This window comes from Molossus molossus, unplaced genomic scaffold (genome assembly GCF_014108415.1).
Source record: "Molossus molossus isolate mMolMol1 unplaced genomic scaffold, mMolMol1.p scaffold_m16_p_10, whole genome shotgun sequence".
In the NCBI taxonomy this organism is placed as follows: domain Eukaryota; kingdom Metazoa; phylum Chordata; class Mammalia; order Chiroptera; family Molossidae; genus Molossus; species Molossus molossus.
In genome coordinates this window covers 16,537,197-16,559,775 of record NW_023425345.1, presented here as the reverse complement: position 1 = coordinate 16,559,775, position 22,579 = coordinate 16,537,197, and the positions used below count along the sequence as shown (strand labels likewise).

At 44.2% G+C, this 22,579-nt stretch overlaps 1 protein-coding gene across 24 annotated transcripts in view; it reads right to left on the bottom strand.

The window, feature by feature from the left end:
* The window catches only part of ANKS1B (ankyrin repeat and sterile alpha motif domain containing 1B), a 917,777-nt gene that overhangs the window by 45,988 nt on the left and 849,210 nt on the right, over positions 1 to 22,579 (bottom strand). For 12 of the 24 annotated variants that reach the window (XM_036250947.1, XM_036250948.1, XM_036250949.1 and 9 more), the window contains one exon: positions 2,441 to 2,569. In XM_036250947.1, the coding sequence (XP_036106840.1) occupies positions 2,441 to 2,569 (129 nt within the window). Of the gene's footprint in view, positions 1 to 2,440; positions 2,570 to 8,896; positions 8,972 to 22,579 lie in introns of all 24 variants that reach the window. The other 12 variants (XM_036250945.1, XM_036250954.1, XM_036250967.1 and 9 more) reach the window with 2 other exon arrangements.

Here is a 22,579-nt window from a genome sequence, read left to right as displayed (position 1 = left end):
CAGCCTTCTCTAAAGACACCATCTTTCCAATCATATTTAACTGCAAAATGGGGGCATCTAAAAATGTTTTCCCTGTTTTTCTTTGAGGCAGCAATGTCTGCAAAAATAAATCACACTGTCGTCTATGTAATTACAGGGTTGCAGGAGACAGCTGAGAAACTGAGCAACAGGCACCCCATTTGGGCTTAGTTGGCTGCCTAGGTAATTAACAGTAGACTGTTCGAGGCAGAGATGCTGTTTTGGACCGTTTTCCTTCACAGCTGTGTGCCCTGTGATGTTGATCCACCTGGGACGGAGGTGGGTGCGTGCGGGTTGGGACAACGTCGCCTCAGCTGTGGACATGGAGGGGGCTGAGTTCCTGGTGCAAACGAACAGAGGAGGGCTGCCCGGGCACCGGAAAGCTGAGAAACTCTTCCTCCCGGGAATCACCAACCACTAGACTGTTGGGTGATGGGATCCAATATCGCCTCAGTACAAAACGCCACTCATGCTCTGGCTGGGGCCAATGTCTTAGCAAAGTGTCTGCTTTGCCCTGCTAACCATGGACTCCTCCTCAACTTTCTGAGGCCCCAGTAGGGTTCCTTCGATCTGTCATTTTTCCTTCAAAATATAATAAATAAAAAGAGCTCTATGTGTTTTTTATTTTTTTTTAAATGCAAGATGGTTTATTTATTTTATTTTTTTTAATCCACACCCAAGGACATTTTTGCATTCATCTTGAGATAGAGCAGGAGGGAGGGAGGGAGGGAGGAAGAGAGAGAGAAACATCGATGTGAGAGAGACACATCGAGTGGTTGCCACCTATATGGGGACAAACTGCAACGGAGGAACGTGCCCTTAGCGGGAACAGAACCCGGGTCTCTCTGGTCCATGGGCTGATGCTCTAACCACTGAGCAAAACCAGCCAGGGCGCTCTATGTGTTTTAAAAAAAAGTGAAAGAAAATACTTGTTTTTCTGACATGACTGAGGCGACGCTGGCACTCTGTGAATACACACAGGGCTGGCGGTCAGTCCCGTACACCTGGGAAGTCCCTGCCTGGAAGAGGTGGGCAGGGCACAGTAGCAGAGGGCGTGGTCAAAGGCTCTGAAGAAAGGCATGTTCACGAAGCCTCAGGGATCGGGCATTAGAGCTTTGGAGGAAGAAGGAGGCATTTCAAGCCTACAGATTTTGGGAGACGATTATTGAAGCAAACCCCATGCTTCCAGATAAGCCGAGCGGTACAACAGGTGCAGACAAGACAGAGTGAAAAAAAGCCTGAGCTGCTCGCCCAGCCGGTGTGGCTCAGTGGTTGAGCGCTGACCCATGCACCAAGAGGTCCCCGGTTCGATTCCTGGTCAGGGCACATGTCCAGGTTGTGGGCCCAGTCCCCCGTGGGGGGCATGCAGGAGGCGGCCAATCAATGTTCTCTCTCATCAATGTTTCTGATGTTTCTCTCTCTAAAATCAATAAAGAAAAAAATAAACAAATAGAAGCCTGGGCTGCTCGCACTCGCCAGAACGCCCACAGCGTAATTAAGGGAGATGATCTCGGTGACATCCTTGCCGTTTAAGGTATCAGGAAGGTTTACCCTAACTGACACCTGAGAGGCAGTTCCCATGCTGAGGGTTCAGCTACTTTTCCTGTTGTAGCCATGACAACCACCTGCCCCCCAAACTATAGTTCTCTTTTGAACATTTACCTGTTAAGATTACTCACAATAATCAGCGAAGCCTGATCCCCTCTCCTGTTAAGAAAATACCTAGCAATATAATCCTCCCGATAACAATGAAGAGTCTGGAATTTTTCTAAGGCGGGAGACCCAATGTTTTGAGACCTCTGGTGAATGGAGATGTCTATATGTGCTATATTTATACTCATTTCCATTTTGAGATTTGATTTTATGACATTTCATTTAAAATATACAACCCCTTGCCCTGGCCGGTTTGGCTCAGCGGTTAGAGCATCGGCCTGCGGTCCAGAGAGACCCGGGTTTGGTTCCCGCTAAGGGCACGTACCTCGGTTGCAGTTTGTCCCCGGCCCTGGTTGGTCGTGCGGGTGGCAGCCACTCGATGTGTCCCTCTCACGTCGATGTTTCTCTCTCTCTCTCTCCCTCCCACTCTGTCTGAACAAAAAATGAAAAAAATGTCCTCGGGTGAGGATAAAATAAAAAAATAAATAAATAAATAAATAAATAAATAAATAAATAAATAAATAAATAAAATATACAACCCTTTAAGAAGGGAAGACAGATCTTAAGCTGGTAAGATTAAAAGGGTTATAAAGCTCTATGTATTTGGACTTCCTCTGTGGAGGGAAGGCTACTTTAAAAAAAGGGGGGGGGGGAGAATAGTTTAGCAAAATGGGTGTTTTGATATATTTTCAGTATAAAAGTAAAGAAGCCAGAAAAATACACCCTCTACCCCTCCTCATACCCAAATACCAAATTCAAGATAACTTACAAAAGCTTTGTAATCACACGACTGGAAGATGAGCTTCTCTGGGTGGTGCTGCCAGTACTGAACTGGAGTTGAGGCTGTAGCTTCGTTCGGAGGTCGCAAGGTGATGGAGGGTTCTCCCCAGTCCCCTGTCTGAAAACCACATTGTTCTAGAGGTCAGAGGAGCAGCAGGCCAAGTTCATTCCCTACACCTCGCCTGAGTTCCTCTCACACACGTGTGCTGCAAGTGTTCAGATACATCCGTGTGTATTATATGTACATAAATACTTCCACAGTTTATTACGGTTGTACATGTATTAGCATATTTCCCAGAGCTGAGTTCATTTTTGAGGTGTGAAAGAAGTTGAATTATTCTGTTTTTGGAATGACACTGTAAAGCTAATTAAAAAATAAAGATATTTCAGATTTTCATAAACAATTTACTAACTCATACTTTTCTGTTACAACAGAAAAGAACACCCGATCTGGGAAAGAATTTTGTTTCTAGACCTGACTGAAATTTTTAGTCTGCTTTTATGTGCAGATTACTCAGTTCCATAGATTTCAGTTCCCAAATATGACATGTGCCATGTCCTCGGAATAATTTTCTCTCTGGAGAAAAGGTACTGTGTGATACTAAACAACATTTTAGAAGAAAGATTTACTAATGGGTGACAAGCAGTTTCCCTCAGCTGAATTCATCGGCAATAGTGCTTCTGTGGTGGTTGTGGGCGTGTTCAGCTACCTTCTCCAGAAAACCTAAAGCACAATAGAGACTAAATATTAATCATCCTGTTTGGTCATATGTGCACATGCATGTACTTGAGGATCCGGACTCACAAATACAAGCATGTTCTCAACACACAGGCTCACCGAGGCAGACCCATTGTTTTACTGACCATTTTCCACGACTTCAGCCTCCACCTGTTTTACACCTCGGAGATGCTGCAGGTTCGATCCCCGACCAGTGCGATCAAGTGAGTATTTCAATAAAGAGAGTCATAATCTTTATGCCGGTGGAGGGTCTTGCCTTCCTCTTATAAAAAACACAATACCCATGAAGGTCAGTGAAAGGAAGGTCAGTAAAACGAGGTCTGCCTGTATGACAGTTTGGGGTGAGAGCTGTAAAGTCAAAGGCCTGTGTGTTGGCAGGTCTTCTCTGGACTCTAGTCTGAGTTAGATATTACACATCAGAGGTATTTTTACTCTTGGCCCTGGTCAAAATTCTGATCTTTCAAAATTCAGTTCTTTCTTGTCCAACAGATATAACCAAAACTAGACAGGAGGCAGATTTCCAAAGCCACTCTCTTCTAACCTGGATTTGGGTGGTTTATAGAATGATGGGAAGTTACCTTTCTTAGGAGTTGAAAGACTATAAAAAGGTCTCATGATCTCCCAAACCAAGCAGAACCTTGGCTAGCAACCAAGTTTCATAGAAGTACTAGCAAATGGGTTGACACTTGTAGGATCCTTTAAATAGGATTTTCAAGGAGTCTTGGATTACAATGCAAACTTCTGGAGGTAGGTGTTTGTTTTGGAGGAGAAAGAAAGTCCATAGCTTTCATGAGATTCTCTGAAAGAATCTAGAAATCCTAAAAGGTTGAAAACCACAATTCTCAGGAATAGCTTAAACAGGATGTGTGTTTTGGGGAAGAGGACTAGCATTCCAGGCTCCCCTGCGCACCTTGGACTTCCATTAGCAGCCCGTGGGGTGGCTGCCAATGCTAGAAAGTGCCAGGCACGGGCTTTGCCTTCTGAAATCTGTAACTGGCTTTGAAAAACCAGAATACAATTCTAGAGTCCCTTGGGAATGCACAGGCCTTTTCATAGGGCAGAGAGCCTGAAGCTTTTCTCTTTAAGAAGGGCTGCCCCAGTCCCAGGAAGAGCAAACTTGGCCTCATGCTGTTTCCTGGGCTTCTCACTGGAGCGTGTGACCTCTCAGAAGCCCTCTTGCTCCACTCTCATACTCTAGTCTGAGCTACTCCGTGAGTTAGTTTTCTTTTAGTTGCTGGTTTAGCTTGCACATGGCATGGTTCTTCTACTCCCCATCTGAGGATACTGTTACGACTTTACCTGGGCTATCTACCTTAGCATTTTTATCTGTTTTATGATCCATCTCTGATTCATACTTGAGTTTTCTCTTTATAGTTATATGAATGTATATTATGCAAAAACAATAGCTGACAGCAATTAAGTTTAGGATTAAGTTTTTCTCTGATTTCCTACATTGATCTTTTCTTTTCCTTCTTTCTCAAACATCTGGATCTTTGTTATTTCTCCAGTCTTCATTGCAACTGACTGTGATTTGCTCTAAAAAAAAAATCTAGTATAAAATTCAAAACTGTAGGCTATGTGGATTTCAGTATTACTTGGAAACTGAGTATAATAGCCTCTAAGTGATAATCGTTACAACTCTGGAAACATGCAGCTATGTGTTCTTAATTAAAAGCTCTCCCAACATCTAGCATTTGTTTTGGAGGAGAAAGAAAGTCCATAGCTTTCTCCCCATTAAGTTTATTCCCCTCTCCTCCCCTCCCCATAAAGCAACAACAACATAGCAAACAAGTATTGTACATTTAAGTCACAGGTAACACTGTTAACAGAACAACAGAAGTTTCCACGCAACTTTGTGAAATGATACGAGAGGAGCTGGTTGACATCAAAAGATCATTTGATCCAGTATCTGCTGAGGTGACAACGCAAACCAAGCATCAGATCTTCATGTTAGCCCTGTCACAGTTTAGCGGAGGTTCCTTGGCCGAGCTCAACAGGCAATTTTCATAACAGCCTAAACAGACATGGCAGGAGCTGGGGGCACCAGGGGTTGCGGGAGGAAGGGATAAGTGGGGTGAAGCGGGGGTCATGGGGATATTTCAGGTGTTAGTATATTAAGCATGCAAATCATATGCAAACTCATTCTCCACTTGTTTAATTAACTCAGGCACCTTTACCACTGAACCTCAATGTGAGTTCCATATGCTTCAAGCAGGACCACAGCCAAATGCAGATCCAAATACTGACATCGCCCAACATAAGCCGCAGCGGCCATTGAGGGAATCCCAGGCCCCAGCACATACAACCTCCGTCTGGAAATTGCCCCCCAGCCCCGATCTCTCATGAGAGAAGCACCTGAAGGAATTAGTGGCACATCCAGTTAACCGTGTTTAGGCAGCAGCATCTGCTCTCCCGTGACTCCGCTTTGTCCAGAAATCACAAACACCTGCTTTGATCCAGAGTGGTGAGACAGGACCCCCTCCCCCTTCAGGTATGGGGGAGATCATTATAGGGGAGAGAAACAGAATCCTTACTTTATTTTCTTTCTGGCCTTGAAACACTGCTCTAGTCCAAATATTTTTAAATTCTCTGCTGTGGCTGAATCTACCTTTCCGGAAAGAGAAATGGAGTTTTGTTCTACTTACTGCTATTTCCAGAAATTCATTTTCAAATGGAGGGTCAAGTGTTCTTGGGATTGAAGTGATAAAATAATTAATTTATTTTCTTCCTGGATGTTCATCAACTTGTTTATTTTAAACCTTAGATCTAAGAATACTTGGGAGACACCGTGTAGGTGTCGAGTTTCCCTTGGGGACGGACTTGTTGTGAGGAGCACCTGCGGCTGTGGCCCTCGGTGGGATTCAGCTTAGCTTCACCTGGCTGATTGGCAGTAAGAACAGAGTTCGGCGAACAAGGGTGCCTTAGGTCTCAACCCTCCCAGAGGCTGACTGACAGCAGGAATGAGCCGGGAGGAGCTAGGTAGAGTACTGACTAAACGGGGTTTTGCCTTATATTTAAAATGAATTCCAACTGTGAAGCCCACTATTCGTGTCTGTGAAATAGTGCATCCATACCCACATCATACCTACATCGTTTCGGGTAAATTTAAAAATTAACAATTCAGTTTTCATTGATATGAAATAAAACTCAAACAGACCTAAAAGATCTTTTGCCTCAAATAATGGTTTATAATAAAACCTAATCTTTAATGAAAAGTAGATCTAAACATGGGTACAATGAAGCAATAATATTTCATTAGAATTAAAAGAAAGGAAATCGGAAATGTCGGGGGTAAATTCGGTCATATTTTAAACTATTACTGACTGGCGATACTGTGGAAAAGGCTTAAATAATTCCAGAAGAAAAATGAAAACGAATCAAGCCACTTTTCCTAAATGTGTTCAGGCTATCTCTTTAGAGCTTAACATACTCAGAGAAAACTTTTCCTTTAGGTTCTTGTATTGAATGATCTTCATATTTCAATAATTTGGTCATGACTTAAAAGCTCATTTCTTTGGTATGTATGCATGTATTTATTTCCTTTAGGATATATCAGTTACACAGAGGAAAATGTACTTTATTAACTATCCCTTCAACCTCAAATTAAAATTAACCTTCTAATATAATGAAAAAAACATAATTTGTAATGAGAGTTTTAAATGGAGAACTGATTCTGTGTATCAGGTATTTACCAACTGCCAACTAGAAATTCATAGTCTGGCTGAGTCTGAGGGAGTATAACTGGGTCGTACCTAGCATGATGTAATTCAATTAAATGTCTCATACCACCAGCTGAAAAATATGACACCAGTAGCTGAATTTAGTTATAACATAGGGAAAAAAAAAACTCACAAAAGTCTACAGATAGATTTTTATTGGATGGTAGAGTCCAAAATGTCGCTTTTAAACTTTGTATTATTTCGAAAGGTGATAAAACTGCATGGTTTCAGCTCACAAGCAGCGGATGCCCAAGGCAGATGCTGAAACATTTTATTGTTTAGCTTTCTCCCCCAAAAAGGGAAAATGACGCTACCACATTTTCTATATGGTCTGAGAACACAAAGGGAAAACATTGTCTGCATCCTCATTTTCTTCTTGAGAAAATTTATTTACAGCCTAAGGATATCAGTTAATAAAAGCCATGGTTATGGCTTAGCTTTCAAACATAAACACTGAGGTATGGTATCATCCAAGCCCTCCATTATTCTTTAAATTTTTTCTTTTTAAAATTAGAATTTAATTGGCTTTAAAAATTGAGGCTTTAAATCTTTTCTACTAGGAACTGCTCCCACATAGCTGCTTGTACATTTAGATCAAAATATTATCAAACATCTCCTATTGCTTCAGAACATTTAATGGAAAACTAAAATGATTTTAAAGGATAACTGTTATTTTAAGGTTTCACTCTCAATAATTCTGACAAATATCAGAGATGGGCTCCCCAAACAATCGTCCATCAGATTTCTGTGATTACACTGACTTTCAGTATCTCCCAGGCTTTGCTGAACGCTCCATATAGCTCTGTGCTTATAAATATGTATATGGATATTTGGATGTGAATGTACGAAAAAGCCTCCTCCAAGTAGTCACACACACAAAAGCAGGATGCTGCAGTGGTTCCTTAAAAAAAATCTTCAAGAATAAAGAACGCTAGTTTGGTCAAATGCAGTAGGTTATAATGAGTTTGTTCCTTTTTATGATAAAGAGCAGAGGTGGCCACTTCTGAATACGAAAAGCATGTTTGAGCATTTAGAGGTTCAGGAAAAACTGCTGGATCTCAGAGCACCAGCACCAAGCAATGTGGAGACCCCAGGGTCCCCAAGAGCCAGATGTCCCAAGCACAGGAGGAAGGGTGTCTGATGTGGCACCCCGAGAGGCCCTCAGCATGCCACCCCCAGAGCTCTGCTTAGTGATTCTCAACCCAATGTCTCACCCTCTCAGACAGTAGGCTGTCCAATGGGAATAATTTAATAGGATGTGAAAATAGGATTGTATGTTAAACGACAAAATGGAAAAGCCCAAACGTTAAAATGTTTCCTTTCCAAACACAAATGAATTTTGGTGAAATGTGAACATTTGAATACTATTAAGCAGCTCAGAGTAAAATGGGTCATGATTTCACACGTGTTTCAAGATCAATTCCGTACTGTCAAGTGGAGAAAGGCTGAGAACCACTTTTAGCCGTGACAGCTTCTTCTGGCTATGCTCCGCCCTCACTTGCATAAAACGTATACAGACTATCATGCAAATCAGACTCCAATATTTCTCATGAGTAAAGCACATGAACCTTTGAATAGACACAGTGGGTCGAATAGCCCATGGACGTGGGGAAGTACAAACTGGGGAAGAAAAACACCGATATATACATGTGTGGATATATATATCTATTTACCCTTTTCCTTCTTCCTGCAAAAGCAAGTTACACGAACACTTGGGATGAAAGCCAAAACTCACATGGGACAGGTTTTAACCGCAGACTTCAAAACCAAGTACGTTTCTCATTTTAGGACAATGTTTGCACGTCAACTACTCACAAGGCACAGTGAATGAAGTATAATAGACAAAAATAAAAAAAAAATTTCAGGAGTCATCAGACATCACGGATTTTCTGCATCGCGGAGACAGTCCCTAAGGCCACTGACAACACTTTGCAACACATTACACAGCGCAAGTTCAGGACAAGAAAAGAACCATTTGTAACCTTACATTATGGACCTGATGGATGGCTGAGAAAGGAAATCCAGCGTTCTGATTCGTCCATATCTCACAGACAGACGACTGCTGATATAAACAGAAAACTATCTCATCTTGTCAATATTTAAAACAAGGCAGCTACCGAGGTAGCATCAAGGAAGGGAAAGAGGAAAATAATATAAAAAGCAAAGAATCACATTTCTTAAAAAAAAAAAAAAAAAAAGCTAAAAAAATGCCCAAGGTTTAATAATTGACTTCCAAGCCATTCTTTTACTTAAACACATTTGGGTTGGCTAGAAAAAAGAAGGGCCATTTATGTATTAGCTTCACGTCAAGGGAAATAACCAATCATGCTGGGAAAAGTGAGCAATGGTCTACATTTGCCAACGAGAGTGACAATAGCTTGCCTCTTCACGTCATTTGTTTCTGAGGATCAATGGTTTCAAGAAGGATGGGAAAAAACCTTTAACCCAGGTCAAACATCTTTGTTTTCTTATCTTCAAATATGAGCAAACAATGCAGTCAAGTGACTTTCCCGTCGCGTGGTCATTGCTCCACGTGATACACCTAGGAGGTATTTCCCCTCCCAGTTCTCAAGGGCAATCTCTGTGGTTACCAAGGGGAGAAGTGCCAGTGAGGCGCCCAGCAGTGGCTGTGTGGCAGCAGAGGTGGCAGAGTGGCAGTAAGGAGGCAGGGGCGGGGCGGGGTGGGCAAGGGGAACTCATTTGTTATTCAAGCAGAAACTTTGGGGAACAGCATTTGTGCGCCCAAAGGATCAGCCCCATTATTGGTTCTCTCCTCCGCACCTTTACCAACCCAGTAACTAACAGTTATGAGGAGACAATAGGTCTGCTTAGGACCGACGTCACCGGCACCCCCTCCCAGGAGTAAGAGTAGAAACCAGCAAATAAAGTAACTGGGCTCCTGGCCAAGTCCGGCATTCTAAAGGACACGGTGACATGGACCACAGCCGCAGAGCGCCTGCCCCTGTTCAGCCGCACTGTGGACATCCCCAGAGCTCACGAGCGGGTACGGAGATCAGTGCAGGAAGGAGGTAAAAACACACTGAGATGTGGCTGGAAACCCAGCAAAGAACAATATCATCGGCGAAGGACTTAAGGAAAAGAAAGCTTCTCCTTGGCTAAAGTTTCCTCCCTCCCCCCCTCCCAGAACCGCTCACCAGAAATGTAACCTCTCTCTCTTCAGCGACATCGACGCACACCTACATTTTTGCTTTCCACCCCTCTGTCACCTGGATGACTTGCTGGGGAGACACTGTCAGGGAACTGGCCTTCCATCAGGCGAGAAAGATGCCCGGGGTCTGATCAAAAGGCACCTCCAACCACCTTCCACTTAAACCAGCTCTGCTCCTCTCAGTTTCCTTTCTAAACTTCGTGTTATTTTCTCCACGGGGCAGCTTCCTCTTCCTCCTTTTCAGAAATTAAATCTCTAGCAGTTTAAGTCTTGGGCCCATTGTCCCCCCGCGTCGCCTCTGGCAGCCGCCATCTGATGTACACACACTGACGCCATGCTTTCGTGGGGTTCCCGACCCGACAAGCACAGACACCCTCCCAGGACACCCCGACCTTCCCAGCACCCTCACCCCCAGTGCTGTGCTAGTTCTCTTACAGAAACAGGCTTTAGTGCTAGAAGTAACCCAGGGACCACTGTCATCTGGCCGGTGGAGACCCGGACATTCCGAAAGGTGGGGTGGCTGGCTCCGGTCACACAGAGGTGTGTCACAATGTGTCAGCCTGCTGGGACAGCTAGCAAGGAGTGGCAGTCTGTTCCTGACTTCGCGGGAAGGCAGAGGAACTCCAGTTCCATGGGACTTGTTTTACTGATCCTGACACAAGCGTGTATACGTGACTCCAGTTCATGGAGCCGTCTCACGTCCTCTGGGTTCAAACTCCTGCAAGTTTTATTGTTTCCCATCATTACTCCCACATGGGCCACGTCCAGTCCCTCCTCCCTGATGGACAACAGGCAACTGACATTTCGGGGAGACTGCATGACTTCCTGGCCACTTTGAGTCTTGAAGAATCCATTTGGTATAAAATGCCAATGTTATAACTGATTCAAATGTTTCTCTCCCTCACCACAGGCCAGTCTTGGGGCTTAAGAAACCTGGGGAGAGCCCTGGCCAGTTTGGCTCAGCAGTTAGAGCATCGGCCTGCGGTCCGGAGAGACCCGGGTTCAATTCCCGCTAAGGGCACGTACCTCGGTTGCAGTTTGTCCCCGGCCCTGGTTGGTCGTGCGGGTGGCAGCCACTCGATGTGTCCCTTCACGTCGATGTTTCTCTCTCTCTCTCCTTCCTCTCTCTCCCTCCCACTCTATCTGTACAAAAAATGGAAAAATATCTTCGGGTGAGGATAAAAAAAGAAACCTGGGGAGTCACGGTCAACCTTGAATGCCCCCCACCCAAGCTCTACCTCCTTCATGTGCTGAGTTGGAGAGGAGGTACAGAAGGACCAGGGCCCTTTCATTTCTGACAGTGGCTGTTGTCGCTGATGTTGTCACTTCAACACTAACTCGGCCTCTGATGCCCTCTTGAAGGAACAGCCCTGCCCTGGGTTGTGCTGTATCCACGTGAGTTCTTTGCAGGGCCCTGCAGGGGCGGGGTGCGGTCCCCGCTGCGCAGCTCTGCTCCAGCGTGGCTTCCTCCACGCAGCCCTCCTCGCACACAGGCACACACCTTGGGTGGGACGCCAGGGGGAGGGCACCCCGACTGGCATCGCACGGACATAACCCTGCCACACAGGGCAGGATGCTCAGCGACCGCTCTCCTCTCTGCCAGGACACCTCCCTCCGATTCCCTAGTCTGCAGCTCAGGCTGGTGTACACGCGTCTGTGTGCCAGACGTCCAACTGCGTCGGGAGGTGCTTCCCCTTCTTGCAGCCCCCCCCACTCTGGGTAAGTAAGCGTCATGGAGCCCTTCTTACTAGGTTGGCATGCGTGGGCACACGCCCTCTCCCTCTCCCGGGGGAGGCGGGGAAATCCCTCTCTCTTTCCCCAGTGGCTCAGTCAAGCCTCTGCCCTTCCCGACACCAATCTTCTGCTACACGGACTGGCAGCCGAGGGCAGGTTCGCCACCCCTTGGGGAGCCCTCAACAGGGCGGGTGCATCTTTCTCTTTAGAATGCATGGTACCTACAGGAAAATTCCCACTTAGCTTCCTGTTACACAAATGTATCTTCCAATAATCACTGGAAGTTAACAGAGAGTCAAGGAGAAAAAAGAGGATCTCACACCATAGTTACGTTTTAAAAAATTCATATAAAAATGTCCTCCATGAAGAAAAAATAACCCTCCTCTAGCCACACACTCTGAAGAGAGATCCTAGGTGGCTTACATATCTTTTAAAGACGTTACAATGACTATTTTCCATGTATCAGCTATGTTTCAAACTTAGGAAAACGGAAACCTCTCTCATTTCCAATAATTATGTGACTCAGTACAAACGGTTCAAGGTCACATTTCAAAAACAGTCTAACTAGAGGCTGCTCACTGAACGCTAGTTATGAAGGCTGTTTGCTGAGGGGCGGACACGTTCCGGACGTTACGGAGGTTCTGGCGGCAGCCGAGGGCCTACCGGGCTGCAGCGCCGTGACTTCAGGTGGACCAGCTGTGACCGGTGTCTTGACAACACGAAATGCCTCTTCCAGACACATGGTTCTCAGGCTGAGCGTCGGCATACATTTTTAAAATACAGACGTTCGCACTGCGGAATTCCGTTATATTTATGAAGACCACATTTCAGGGTATACCGTAGTAAAGTACTGAGGTTTTTTTTTTTTTTTAATCTTCACCTGAGGACATTTTTGCATTTATCTTCAGGTAGAGCGGGAGGGAGAGAGGGGGAAGAGAGAGAGAGAGAGCGAAACATCGATGTGCTAGAGAGACACATTGACTGGCTGCCACCCACATGACCCCAACGGGGGCCGGGGACAAACTGCAGCTGAGGTACATGCCCTTAGTGGGAACCGAACCCGGGAACTGGCCAGGGCTCAGGTACTGAGTTTTGGGAAGTTTTGAGCAGCCTCTGGCACCACCCTCGTGGCCCTCTCTGCCCTCCTCCCTGCTGCTCTTCCCCTCACTCACTCGGTTCCGTGAGGCGCACTGTGGCTTGAAAGCCTGCGCAGCCCCCGCGGCTGGCCACGTCCTCCCTCCACGCAGTGCAGGGCCCGCTCCCTCACCCCTTCCATGCCACGTCCTCAGAGAAGCCTCACCTGAGCACCCAGCATTTTATATCCAAATCCAGCCTGTGCTGCCCACACGGCAAAGGGGTTCCTCTTTCAGGCAGAAACTGAACATCTGAGAAAGCGTCCGAGCATAAGATCCTGTCTTGCTGGCACCTGGACATTCATTCAAAGGTAGTTACTGCTCATCTGTTGGGTGTCAGGCTTTGGGTTGCACAGGGAGGAAGGTCCACCCGGCTTTTGGTCGATGTTTATGGGGTGGAAATTGCAATGGACCCCGTCCTTCTTCCACTGTCAGGACCAGCAGGAAACTGGGATTCAGAGGCCGAGGGTGGGTTTTGGAACAGAGCCAGCTGATGATACCTGTGTCACCTGAACAACTCCAATTAGGTTCTGAAGACCTTCCGGGAGCCGGCTGATGCTGCGTAGCTAGTTTAATAAAGAAACTCGTATGAATAGAGCCCTCTGGTCAGATTCTATCAGAGGTGAAATTTTCTGTCTTGTTCTAGCCCTGAAATAATAAAAAAAGGCTCTTCCTGTTTCTTCCTTATATTTGTTGTAAGTCTTTCACAGTATGGGATGTTCAGAAATTGACCAGAAAAAAAATCCAGCAAGAAATAGGAAAGGTTCTGGGCAAAAGCTAAAGGGATAGTAAAGTCAATTCCTTCTCTTGGATGACAGCGCTTCTAGGACAAAACAAAAGCAAACTCCAAGAGCGAACCAAGCAGCTTCAAAGGCAGAAGAAACCAGGGCAGCCCAAGCAAGGAGGCCTCGGCCGCGGCCAGCGAATGCCCGGCTCGGGGGGCCGAGATGACATGGGACCTGTCAGAGCACGGAGGCGCTCAGACGCAGCCGTCAACCACCCGACACATCGCTCCTTCCAGCAGCACCAGCCCCGGCCCCATTCAGGGGCACTGACTGAACCAGCCAGGAAATCCGTAAACCTTTGTCTCTGCCGAGTTCCCGCAGGGCAGCCTTCTACCATCTCTTCTGTGGCAGGTTCAGGAACAGTCCTCCTCCCTCCTCTCAGGGGAGTTACGGTCTGTACCTGGCCCTGGACCAACTGTATGCGATCCCTCTCTTCAACTGCTCTGTGACCGGCTCAAGTTCGGGGTTTCTTATCACTGACTTTTTGTTTGTTTATTATTTATTTTTATTGTTATAGTTAAAAGTGTTTCAAACTTTCAGTTACAGTTGACATTCAATATTACATTCGTTTCAGGTGCACAGCATAGTATCAGACGTGCATATAATTTACGAAGTGATTCCCCCAATCAATCCAGTGCACATCTGGCTCCATACCCCACCGACCCTTTTAACAGAAGGATTCAGATGAACTATTTTCTTTTCAGGGAACGGCAGACTCAAGAAAATGCTGCTTCCTGCATTTCTCCATCTTTCTGAAGAGCAGTCCTTGCAAACCTTTGTGATCATGACCTTCCCCGTGTCTACGGAGAAACGCTTGGACCGATCAGTAATCACCTGCTGGATGTGAAGAGCCAGGCAGACAGTGGTTTCTCCATGTGTGACCCGCTATGGCTGGTGTCAGCACGGATCACACCAGCAAAGGTGGGAGGAAGTAAACACCGCGTCTGGTCCCATCATAAGTACACGGGCATGGTACATATTCCGATATTATCTGTAGTCTGTCCAAGTTTATGGTTTTTCCTTCCTTCTTCCTTCCTTCTGACTCTGAATCTGGTACTAAGAGCACATAAAATAAGCTCTCAGCTGCCCAAGCAGGAGAGAACTATAGGCTCTGTGATTCCTGTTATTCATTTGTAGAGATAATATATAACCTGCATTCCTAATATGACAGTTGTAGCCCTAAATGACATTACAGAATTATTTATGAAATCTCTTCACAGGAATAAAAACAGAGCAGAGAAAGGACACGGAACACCAGCTCTGGACTCTGCCGTGCAGCTCCCCAGCTTCTCTGGGTGTTGCAGGGAATTTAAGTCAGTTGTAACCATGTTATTCATTGCAATATGGGCTACTTTACTTGTTCTACCTCAAAGTTTGGATGCCACCGCAGACATTTTTCAGGACCCCTGAAAAGCAGAAATATTAACGACTCATTCAGAAAAGCAGAGATCGGCTTTTTATCATAACATGAATTGCTGCAAAGAAACTTGATTTTTCTGAGTAATGGTGTTCTTTGCCTATAACATCTCTTTAAAATATACATCACGTTCCTTTCTTGCAAACTGAGGCTGTCATTTTCTGTATTTAAACCTATTTATTAAAACTGTATGCTCAACATTGCTTCCTGCGTCTGGTCAGAAAAGAGGTGTTGGACAAAACCATTCATTCAATGTTTATCGAGATTCCATTATTTCCTCATTTTATCCTTGTGGAAAATATAGGGGGAAAAGGTCTAGCTGAACTATTATCTTGAATGATGCCAACCTAACAGGTCTCTGGTAGAAGGTTACAGTTTCCCCCTCAGTTTTGTCTGTTCAGCACTGAAATCAATAGATTGATTGTAGGGTTACTTGAAAGGCAGGCTTTTTCGAGGTGAGCTTTTAAAATGAGCACATTACACAGTCAGGAAGGATCACTGATACACAGTGTTGGCCAAGTTTTGAAAAGGCATTGGTAGACTAGGATTATTGGATAAACTTGATAAAACAATTTTTGCTGGAAAGTAATAATGTTAATGTAAAATCCTGCATTAGGGTTAAATACACACACACACACACACACAGCACACACACACACAGCACACACACAAACCACTGTGGAGAGCTGAGAAGGGAGGCATGATTCATGGCCATTAATAATGGCTGGAAAACGTCCAACGCTGGGGAATCAGGATGCTGTGTAGCCCACATCCCACTTATCAGAATGATATTGGCAAGGAGCTGGATATGGTGAATATAGTGTGGGGAAGACATCAGCGTGTCGTCAGTCTTAAAGAGCTATTCAGGTGTCTTCTTCATTGTTTCACAAGGCACCATTCAGTACGTAGGAGTTTTAGAAAGGCTTATTTCAATTTAATGGAAGATACTAGTTCTACCAATTAGAACTTTGCCGTTGATGGAGCTGCCTCACAAAGTGGGGGCCACCTTTCCAGTGACGAGTTTCAGCAGAAACTTGTGGCAGTCTGTTAAGGATGCATTGGAAAGGGTGCAGCATCGTGAGACAGGACTAGATACATTAGTCCCACATTAAAATCCCCTGTTTTTCCTTTACGAAAGAATCTTCTAGGCATTAATGCATATAAACCTATGTGATGCTCTATTCAAACCTCATCAAAATAGAGACCCGTAGAGAAAGGGGGACACCTCATTTCATAACTGTTGACATGAAGCAACTGTTTGCAATCCTTGATTTGTAAGTAATAAAACATCTGATGTCAGGAGCAAAGAATTTTCTTCAAATACAATGTTTATCCATGCTCCCTTAGAGGCTCAATTCTCTCTTAACTGTGCATTTACATCAGGCATTCAATATTATTAACAGACTTTGTAAAAAAACTCAACACATTGCACTGGAGTTTCTGGGGTTCTGAAATTTCCAGAGTGTGTCATGTACCCAGTTTGTAGAGACGAGCCGGGTGTCCATCCAGCACGGTGGTTAAAGCATGAGCTATGAAGCTGGGCTGCCTAGGCTTGGGTCCTGCTCACAATCTGTGTGGCCTGGGCTGAGCAACACAGACTCTCTGGGCCTCAATTTCCTCATGATACAGTTGTGGTCATGCGTGCTGGCTCTGACGACGATGAGGAGGAGCTGCTAGATCAGGCGAGGCAGGTGACATACCACACACAGTTCCAGGTAGTTTATTTCTCCTAAAAATTTGAGACCATCCCAACCTGTGTCCAATCTGGAGTCCTAGAAACCTGTGGTTTTCTGGTGGCTATAGCCTTGTGCAAAGTAATCCGATCAACATGTATTTATGGAGTGCTCATTATAGAGGATTAAAAAGTGACAGAAAAGGGTCAGCCAGGCCTTGCCCTTCCATAGCCAACATTTTAAGAGGAATAAAATAAAACATTTTAACATAAAATATAATGATGTATTATGATGTGTGCTAACTCAAAAAGTATTTAGAAGTATTTAAGTATGGGTATCATCCATACATTCTTCCCAAAGCGCTCCAGTGCTAATTAGGTCATGACATGATTGGAACCTGTTCAGGGTTTGTCTTCCTAAGAACCACTGTTCTGTATCCTGTATCAGTGCACGAGTCTTAGTTTGGGCTTATAAGCTGGGAAGTAGAAACAGTTTTGTAAAACATGGCTAAATAGTATGAGCTTTACTTTAAAATACATTTATTCCCAGTTGCAGGTGAAAAGGCATAATGTGGAGGAAAGAAGTTACCTCAAAATGATAATAATAATTTCTAAAACAACCCAAACACACAGCTTTGTTGTTTTAAAACACCTGGACAAATCTTCCTTTACTTGTGCCTCAAAACAGTGATATAAGGTGGGTATTCACCTCACTTTTGGAAGAGAAAATTAAGGCCCTGAATAGCTAAGAGGCCAGTTCAAGATTACAGAGGTAATAGATACCAGAGATGAAAATTTTGACTCTGATTTCATTACTTCAAATCTGGTATTAAAAAAAAAAACTCATCAAATTAAATATGAAAAAATGAAGTCAATACCTGTGATGATGCAACAGGTTTCCATTAGACATTCTCATTCAAAAGTCAAAGGAGGGTTGGTTATTCAGGTACCCACTATTGCTGTCTCAGCCTACCTAGACATCATACCCATTTCTGGCCATGGCCCTTTGATTGTCTATGGGAGGAGCTCGCTTTTCACCCCTCAATCCGCATGGTTCAGGTGGAGCTAAGAACACCTCTAGGCATGTTACCTATGCCTGGTTAATCACCCTCAACCCCAAACATACACACACTCCTCTGTGATCAGCTCAAGGCAGGTAAGTGATCCAAACCAGGTTGATCTGAACCAACGGGACTCAATCCTGGAACTTTTTGGGGAGCTCATGGAAAGACAAGTCCTGCTTCTCATAGGTTCAAGTTTAAGAGGACTTGGACTTCGCCCTGGCCTGTTTGGCTCAGCAGTTAGAGCATCGGCCTGCAGTCTGGAGAGACCCAGGTTCGGTTCTCGCTAAGGGCATGTACCTCGGTTGCAGTTTGTCCCCAGCCCTGGTTGGTCGTGTGGGTGGCAGCCACTCAATGTGTCCCTTTTATATCGATGTTTCTCTCTCTCTCTCCCTCTCTCCCCCCCCCCCACTCTATCTGTACAAAAAATGGAAAAATGTCCTCGGGTGAGGATAAAAAAAAAAAAAAAAGAGGACTTGGACTTGAAACTCCCTTCACATAGAGAAAGCCTGTTTGGGAAAAGAGCCAACCCAGAAGAGAGCAGAGCCAGAGGGCAAGTCAAATGAGCACCAGGATCAGCCTTATGAGGACTTTGCAGTGAAATGAGTCAAATGCATGTCCTTTTATGCTTTAGATATCTGAAGTTGGATTCTTGTTACCTGCACGCACCAGAAGATCCCTACTAATATATTACTTTAGTTATATACAAACGGAATTAAGTCAGCACTGGATAAGTGGCCCTATTTTCTCTAGACATTAAGCCCCCCCCCTCCCTTTTTTAACACTGGTAAAAGAAAAGGAAGAGGGAGAAAGAGAAAAAGAGAATTTGCCTACCCTTGAAAATTTAGCAAGGTCTGATTATACCAGCCAAAACTCTGACCTGTAAACCCAAGAACTGGACTGAATATAATGAGAAACATTCCAAAAATTTAACAAGTGGAAAATTAGCCTGGTGTGCCTCTTTGTCAGCAAGCCTAAGGCACCATGAAATATCACAAGGTCAGTGTCACTTAACTAGGGTTTTTATATATTGCTGGGTTTCTTATTTAGTCCGTTGAAAACAGGATCTTTTCTACTGATTAAAAAGAACCACCACCACCCATGCTCTGGTTTTAATTGGAAACATTCACTTCGGAGAAAAGGTGGAGACATCAGAGCTTCCCTAGCAAAATAACAAGCGGCGTTTAGGTCTGTCCAGCATCTGTCAGAACAAACTGCTGGCCATCTCCTTTGTCTCACTGATGGGCTTGTTAGAGAATGAAAGAACCAAGACTTTTAAGATGAGTATCAGAACCTAAAAGAGCTCCCACTTCTTCCCATTATTCTTTTAGGACCAGTGAATAAGACAGACAAGTAACATGTCAATGTGGCCTGAAGGACACTCATCATATTAGAATTTCCAACCCAAAGTTGTCACAGGAAAGCGACATACATTTTGAGAAAAGCCAATTAACTATCCACATTAATCAACAAGGTGTACAACCATCAGGTTTGTTTCGAGTATGAAAGCAACATTTTCCACTTTTGCCTTTAGGAACAGATGGTTGGTGGTCTAGAGTCCCCGTTTTGAAACAGGGCACAGGCATGATCAACCTCCAAGTTATTTCTGAAGCTGGTGTGTCAGTGTGTCGACTTGACAAGCTGTCAAATCGGCAGTTCCTGATGGAAGAGCTTACTGCGTTTATTCTCAACCAATATATTTTTTTTGGGGGGGGGGGTTATATATCATCTGTCTGTGCTTAGTATCAGAAGTTGCTCATCAGACTTTGATGGAAGAAAATGATGAAGTCATGGACAGGCTAAGCCTTTCTGAGTAGTGGCTAGGTGATGAAAATCTAAATTAAAAAGTAGATACTAACTTAGGGGCATTAAAACAAATCTGATATGACATAGTAATAAGAAAACATGTGTAGTGCACGGGGAGGGGTGATCACTTGAAATGCTGCTGTTCTTAACATAATTGTCCTATTCTCTGAAGGGTGAGCCTGTAAATCCCCATAATGTCAGAGCAGTGGGAAGAATTTCTAGGAACAACAGGCTTTCTCTTCCAGGGAAAGTATGAAAGAATCACATACAATCTTCCTTCTTTCCCAGGGATGGTGAAGCATTTGCCTCATGGTGTTCTGAGCTATCCGTGCTTCTCTAACTAACAATTTTGTGTACTGTGCATTTCAAACAAGTTCTAAATTTCATTTAAGAAAACAAATAATCCTTTCTTTCTCATTGGTTTACCTTACCCTGTTCCAGGGATAGCATGCTAATACTGTGAGGTTTCCTTTGCGGCACACTTTGGTAACCTTATTTGCAGGAAACTATTTCATCTCTCTTCTCCTTTCCCTGGCTTTGATGATCATTTCGCACACATCCCTTCTCCATCGAGGTAGATGCTCCTTGGCAGCCTTCACAGTCATACAATTAAAATAATAGAGAGGAAAATTCCAATTCCATTCTCAATATGCATTCAAAGCATGGATAACACTAGAACAAAAAGATTGTTTTTATAGAATGCTGTAGCCACCTGATAGCTTTGGCATAAATTGGCCCTATGATGAATCAGAGCCTTTGAATTAGGGACTGGCAGTCTTATATGCTAGTCACATCATACATATATCATATATATATGATATATATATGTGTAGTGATTTACAGTTTGAAATATGCTTTCACATGAATTATCTTATCTGACACACACAATCTCGAGTGGCAGGCATTACCCACCTTTAAAGACAAGGAGATGGAAGTTCAGAGAAACCGCATGACTTGGTTACAGATCACAGAGCCAGAAAAAAACCAAACCAGGACTCCAGCTGAAGAAGCCACTAAAGAAACAGCACCCGTCATGTGGCGAAACCCCACAAGCAAGAACTTCTCTGTAAATGCAGCAACCCCCACACCCCCATGCAAGGCTCTTCGCAAACAGAGTTTTGGGCCGAGTTCTACCAAGATGTGCAGGGTGGGTTCCCACGGAGAGGATCAACAGATAACCACTGTAGTTCTGCATTTAAAGGGCTTTGTGGTCATAATCATTTGTTGATTCAATATGTTTCCATTCAACTACCGGTGGTTTTATGCTCGATCTGCTCGCTGTGCCCATACAAGTGTAATTTACCTGGGAAATTAGTGTTTGTAGAACTGTTATTAAAATGTTTTCTATAATTTATTTTATTTATTTTTTATACTTTATTTTATTTTTATCCTCACCTGAGGACATTTTCCCATTTTTTGTTCAGATTGAGTGGGAGGGAGAGAGAGAGAGAGAAACATCGACGTGAAAGGGACACATCGAGTGGCTGCCACCCGCACGACCAACCAGGGCCGGGGACAAACTGCAACCGAGGTACATGCCCTTAGCGGGAACTGAACCCGGGTCTCTCCGGACCGCAGGTGGATGCTCTAACCGCTGAGCCAAACCAGCCAGGGCTGTTTTCTATCATTTTAAACAGAGGCCGCCCACAGGGCAGGAGGACCGTGGAGGCACCAGGACGTGACCGGACAGAGCAGAGCTTGAGTGCTGGCTCTGCCATGCAGCCCTGCAGAGGCCACGCACACCGACCTGGGCTTCCGCCACCACAGAACGGGCTGCTGTGAGGACTGACGAACATACAGCACCTGGAACCCCAGGTGCGGATCTGGCCGGGGCAGGGCTCCTACATGGCTCAGTTTCCATTTCTCTTCCTTTAACAATATGAAAACCAAATATTTGTAGAACTAATATAATATGTAAAAGCTTTCAAATAAAGAAGGAATGGAGCCTGACAGGTGTGGCTCACTGGGTGAGCACTGACCCATGCACCAAGAGGTCACCAGTTCAATTCCCCATCAGGGCACATGCCCAGTGGGAGCCTGATCCCCAGTGGGGGGCATGCAGAAGGCGGCCAATCGATGTTCTCTCTCATCAATGTTTCTCTCTCTCTCTCCCTCTCCCTTCCTCTTTCTCTAAAATCAATAAAGAAAAAAAATTAAAAAAAAAAAAAAGGCATGGATCTAGTCATACGTATTAAGTAGTACTGTTTGGATCAGAAAATACTAAGACTTTGAATTGAATCAATTTTCTATAATTTAGAAGCAATTAAGACAAAGCCTTTATAGAGCCTCAAATATTGCTCCCGGCAAGTTCTAATTTGGTTTCTTACAGTAGTGCTACCCGGACCAACTCACGTCGTTTGTCAGTTTCCTCACCTTTAAAAGTGGCTCATGCCTGCCTCAGATGTGGGTGCCAGACAGGTCACCACCCAGGTGATATTAACATTTTCCTTCAGCTGAGAGTATGCGATGCACAAGGACTTCTACATTATGAGTTTCCTCATTAATATTAAGCCCAAGTTTGTGCAAAAATATGTAATTCTCTTCCTGTTTAGAAATCTTTTTATTTTATGAAAAAAAAGTATTATTTCATTTTTCCATAAATATTTTCTATAAACAGAGGACTTCTATAAATGGTTTGAAGTTTCGCACCAGGGAACTGTTTTTCCTTTTTTCATAACTTTGAAGAATGTGGTTTCTACACTTTATTAATTCCATTACTCTCCTTTAGTATTTATTTTAAGAGTACTTTGACTTCTCCTAAATATCATTCCAGAAAATTTCTAAAGATTGAGATTAGGCTGTAAACAACTTTCAGGATTTTTTCTCCTTCTGGACTTTTTCCATATTTTCATTGATTTTCATCATCCCAACAGCACTCGACATAGAAGCTGAT